Raw genomic sequence first — 5,751 nt, forward strand, 5'->3', positions numbered from 1 at the left:
AATATGAATTATATAATAGTTTAAAATTTACAAAAGAGAATGACTACTCCAAACACCCCCAGTCCGTCCCTAATCCTAAATGTACGAAACCCTCAAGGTAAGCAATAGCAATCCAGGGTTCCACCACACAAATAATTAAGGGACGGACGATAATGATATGAATAATTGAGTCATTCACGGGCCCCATGGATGAGTTTAAATTTCAAAGCACTACTTGCTCTTAATTACCCAACTATATTTGTTGGCTCTGAGGCTTTGAAATCCATTATTCTACTTGGGCGGCTTCTTTTATTATTTAACCACATATATCCCTACTAATATTAATGTATCTCGAACCCAATAATTTCATTTTTTTTAATTAAATCAATTGAAATAGAAAAATGATATACAAATTAATTAAATAAATATTAATATAACATAAGCATACAAAACACGAATGTTCAAGATATATATAAAATCGATTGTTAAATCATAAAAACACACATAAACTTATTTAAAATATAAAAATTTAACATGAAAAAACAGAGTTGTATATATACATACAAATTTCAAAATAAATAACCATGTAAAATCATACAAAATATAAGACAACTGATACATATTACAAATATAACAAAAACATGTAAATTACTTTATAACTCAAAACATACTATGCTCTAAAAAGAGATGACATGACATGAAATAAACATAAAAATATACATATTTATATAGGTCAAAATGTACCCGGAATGACTGTTTACTTGAAAGATATCATACAAATTTTAATAGTTCAAATATAGGAAAGATATATTAAATTTGTGAAGATCAATATAAATACACTATAAAAGATAGTATGTTCTGATTACATAAATCTAATAAATTAAATATAAAATATATCTATGGTGACATTTAATAAATTTAAATTTTATTTTTATTTAAGTATACTTTAACGATTAAGAGTGTCTATCAAACTTATAATCTATTGGTATTGTTTTAGTTTGGATTAACATTAGATCGGAGTTTAATATCAGATGCAACCATTCTCCATCTCTTATAAGAAAAAAAGGTTGAGACTTAAGAGCACATGATTACTCAAAACTGTCGTTCGTGAATGTAAAATAATATTGATTAATGGTTAATAATTTCAAATTTCAAAGTTGATAATATATGGAGACAATTAGGATTGAATGTCAAGGGTAAATTATATAAAAATCTATTAAGTATTTAGATAAACATTTTGAGGTGAAAGTTTTAATTTATTAATATTCAATTCTGTAGGGCCTAAAAGTTTTTAGAGGATATGGATTGATATGAATGACTTGGAATTGCTTTTAAAGATATGTATAGATTTGTCCACTATAGCTCAATTTATTATTGTTATTTTTTTGTAGTCATCTGTTTTCTATTCATAATTGAATTACTAATATGGTTTGCTTTTAACTATGAACATGAAAATGGCTATTTGATAGACGAATTACAATTAGCTCCTTTCCCTTAATTTATTTCTGTATCTGCCAGCCTCATTGCACTTAGACGTGGATAACCTAACAGGTTAATGATATTAAGTGTGAACTATAATGGCTTTTCATTTGCGTGCAACTAGACTTAATTTCCAGTTTCAACACTGCTGCCCAAATGGAATAAAATCAACTAGAAAACTATCAAATTAGGATATTTTTTTATGTATGTGAAAGTTAAAGTCATTAAAGAAACTTTAGCGATCATCGTCTGCTGTTTTCTTTGCTTTATATCTCACATGCTGAGCTCGCTAATTGGATGACAGCCTTTCGACTTTTTAATAAAGATTGATACGAAACTACGCAAAAATATAATTGGTAGGTGTAGATTGTTGAGTGATAGCAATTGGTCTTTAAGCCTTTTCACATGTCGCCGGGGGCGTTTTTCTCCTTTATAAGGGGCTTGGATTATTTTGATCTCACATATCCCACGTCGATCTAACTAAGTATAGCCTTTTTTCCCTTTGCCTTTGTTAATTAGTTTTCTGTCATGGAGCTATTCTTCTTGCTGTTGAGTATTCCAATTCTGTATATTTTCTTCATATTGTGGAAGTGGGTTAATGATTCGAGAGACCAACAATGTTACATTTTGGATTACCAATGTTACAAGCCGAGTGATGATAGGATGGTCGGGACGGAATTCTGTGGGGAGGTTATAAAACGAAACAAGAACCTCGGACTCAACGAGTACAAGTTCTTGTTGAAAGCCATTGTCAGTTCGGGCATCGGAGAACAAACATACTCCCCGAGAATCATGTTTTCCGGCAGAGAAGAGTGTCCGAAATTGGAAGATGGAATCTTGGAAATGGAAGAGTTTTTCTGCGACAGCATCGGGAAGTTGTTATCAAGGGCGGGCATTTCTCCTCAGGAAATCGATCTCTTAGTCGTCAATATCTCCATGTTTGCTGCAGTTCCTTCTCTGTCTTCTCGAATCATAAATCACTACAAAATGAGATCAGACATCAAGTCTTTTAACTTAACTGCAATGGGGTGTAGTGCAAGTTTGATTTCCCTCGATATTATTCGTAATGTCTTCAAATCTTACAAGAACAAGTTCGCTTTGCTTGTAACATCGGAGTCGTTGAGTCCGCACTGGTACGCCGGCAACAACAAATCGATGATTCTCGCGAATTGTTTGTTCCGTTCGGGTGGCTGCGCAATCCTTTTGACGAACAACAAGGCCTTTAAACATAAAGCAATGTTCAAACTGAAATGCTTGGTGAGAACACATCATGGAGCCATAGACGAGTCATATAATTGTTGTGTCCAACAAGAAGACGATGAAGGAAGGACGGGATTTCACCTTAGCAAAACCCTTCCAAAAGCCGCAACTCGTTCTTTAGTCGACAATTTAAGGACCGTCACCCCAAAGATCCTGCCCGTCCGTGAACTGTTTCGGTTCATGGCGGTTTCACTCGTTAAAAAATGGAAACTCCGCCATGGTTCCGCCCCAAAGGGAGCTCCCGAAGGACCGATTAAAGCTGGGGTGAACTTCAAGAGCGGAGTGGACCATTTCTGCATCCACACGGGAGGGAAAGCAGTGATCGATGGGATCGCAACAAGCCTTGATTTGACCGAGTATGATTTGGAGCCGGCTAGGATGACGCTGCATCGATATGGGAACACTTCAGCAAGTAGTCTTTGGTACGTTTTAGCATATATGGAAGCCAAGAAGAGGTTGAAGAAAGGGGACAGGGTTTTCATGATAAGCTTTGGTGCTGGGTTTAAATGCAACAGTTGTTTGTGGGAGGTTATGAGGGATTTAGGGGATGGGAATGTGTGGAAAGATGAAATCGACAAATACCCACCAAAGACGCTGGTTAATCCGTATATGGAAAAGTATGGTTGGATTCAAGATGAAGATCCTAGTACCTTCAAAATCCCAGAGGATTAGCAAGGTAATCTGCAAAAATAAAAATATATTATAAATTTGACACTTGGATCGCTTTATACAGTAAATCCTCCTGTTGAACTCATAAACAATGATGCTCTTTGTCTTTTTTTCTTTTCATTATTATAATTTTAAAGTTAATTGGTATTCCTCAATTTGTTGTTGGATTTTGAAGGAAATTTATAATAATTCAATTAATAATAGTTTATACAATCCCGCATTTAGTGTTGCCCCTTCAATTATTATTTACCAATAAATCAAAACATCTCATTCAATTATAGTGGTGTTTTACTGCTGTGTTTGCTTGGACTTTACGTTCTGGATTCTTATGCGCAGTGGCCGAAGATAATAGAGATTAGTGGGGCATGACTCCCTTAAAAATTTAAAAATTTATAATTTAGACTTTAAAATTCTAAAAAATTTAATTTGATCATCGTAATATTATTAGAAATTCATCTTTATTTTTAAAATTTTTAAGTATTCTTAATTAAATCTCTCTCATAGTTTTTAAAAATTATCATTAAACCTCTCAAAATTTAAATTTTTTTTGAACCCTTTAAAATTTTTAAAATTTTATTTTGCCCATTTTTTTTAATAAATTGAATTTCTACTTAGCTGAAAAGAAGAAAGAAAGAGGGTTGGGTTTAAAGGAAATTTGGTGATGGAACAAGGCTTGTGTTATGCAACTCATGCGGAAATTGTTCACCGGGGAAAGTTCCCTTTGGGTGGTCCGGGTGTATTCTTATGTGTTAAAGGGAGCTAATTTTTGACTCTCTGATTGTAAGATCAATGCTATAGTTGGAGTCTGAGAAAGTTGTTCAAAATGAGGGATGAGGTTGTTTCAATCTTTACTCATGGTATGATGGGGCAGCAGGTAAATGTCACTTGGACTTGGGGTGAAATTAGGCATAAGGTGCCTATTGTTCCTTGGCAAAAAATAATCTGGTTTTCTATGCATGTTCCTAAACACTGTCATTGTTTGGTTGACTGTTTTTGGTAGACTTAGTACTAAAGATAAATTGTTGCGGATGGATATTGTTGTTGATCCTCTTTGTGTATTATGTTCTCCTGCTTTGGAATCGAGGGATCACCTTTTTTTTTTCTTCTTCTCGTTGTATTTGGGAGAAGATTCTTAGGATGTATAACGTTGGTAGAGCTGTTGCAGATTGAGATCATGAATTGGCTTGGACTTGCACCGAGATGAATGATAAATCTTTGTTGGTTTTCATTTCCAAAATTGCTAGGAATGCTTATATTTATTATGTGTGGGAGGAGAGGAATTGGCAGCTTTTCAGGGGAAAAACTTGTTCGATTGATGAGATTATGGATGCTATACAAGATATAGTTAGAAATCGATATATCGATTCTTTGAAACCCCGTAAACAGGAGGCTCTGTATTGCTTGGGGTATCTCCTAGTTTTTGTGAAGGAGTTTTCTTTTAGTAATTTGTAGCAGGTTTTATCTACTCCCGTTGAATTCCCTAGGAATATCATGGAGAACCCAAAAACTATTGGAGGGAACTAAACTAGTATGCTAAGGTACCTTTTTTGGGCTCTGGCCCAACTACTTGCCAAATTGGTTTCTGACTCCAAACTAAGTTACTTGTAATTTGTAAGTGTGGTATATTATGGATTGAGCCGGATCATATTTTTAATTTATTTAAACTTGACCCGGATAAAACAATTAAAGCATATATTTAGAATACATTTGGGGAAGTAGAGAAAACTGAGTAGCAAATCCCCCAATTTTTATATTAAATTTTATAATTTAGATTTCGTTTTGATTCATAATCAAAAATTTATAGTACCATCAATTAACTAAAAAATAAAAAATATATATATGTAATAAAAAAATCATAAAGATGACACATACTTAAATTTGTGAACAATTGAACATGTTACATAAAATGAACTATTAACTTGAAATATATAACACAAATTTGAATAGTTCAAATGTAAAAGATATATATTAGTTTATGTAAATAAATGATTATATAAATTCATGAAATTAAATGTAAAAATATATGTCTCGTAATTTTTAACAAGTATAAAATTTACTTTTATATTTGTTGAGAGCACCCATTTGAACAATCAAAGCATATGAATGAATTAAGGGTTGCTTTCAAAGATAGGTTTAGATATGTCCACTATTTGTCGATTTACCACATCCTTTTTTTATATATATTTCTATCAGTCAATTTTTTTATAATTGATTGAACTATTAACATTTTATATTTTTCTTTTAACTATGAACAGGGGAATGGTAATTTCTAAAATTATGACACTATAATTTAAATTCTTTGATTTTGTCTTTACAATCCTATCATAATTAAATGTGGATAACTTACTGGTTACTGATGAACTG

The 5,751-nt window shown here is 32.7% G+C and overlaps 1 protein-coding gene across 1 annotated transcript; it reads left to right on the forward strand.

Annotated features, from left to right (window-relative positions):
* Nucleotides 1-1,905: 1,905 nt before the first annotated feature.
* On the forward strand, nt 1,906-3,446 carry LOC120116676 (3-ketoacyl-CoA synthase 12-like). The gene has a single exon (XM_039137097.1). It carries the CDS (start codon nt 1,987-1,989, stop codon nt 3,388-3,390), a length of 1,404 nt encoding a protein of 467 aa, XP_038993028.1. The 5' UTR covers nt 1,906-1,986; the 3' UTR covers nt 3,391-3,446.
* The last annotated feature ends 2,305 nt before the right edge of the window (nt 3,447-5,751 follow it).

Source organism: Hibiscus syriacus, unplaced genomic scaffold (genome assembly GCF_006381635.1).
Source record: "Hibiscus syriacus cultivar Baekdansim isolate YM2019G1 unplaced genomic scaffold, ASM638163v2 tig00110302_pilon, whole genome shotgun sequence".
NCBI classification, from domain to species: Eukaryota; Viridiplantae; Streptophyta; class Magnoliopsida; order Malvales; family Malvaceae; genus Hibiscus; species Hibiscus syriacus.

Bases quoted from the DNA above. Each gene is read 5' to 3' on its own strand.
- LOC120116676 (XM_039137097.1), top strand. From the start codon at position 1,987: ATGGAGCTATTCTTCTTGCTGTTGAGTATTCCAATTCTGTATATTTTC.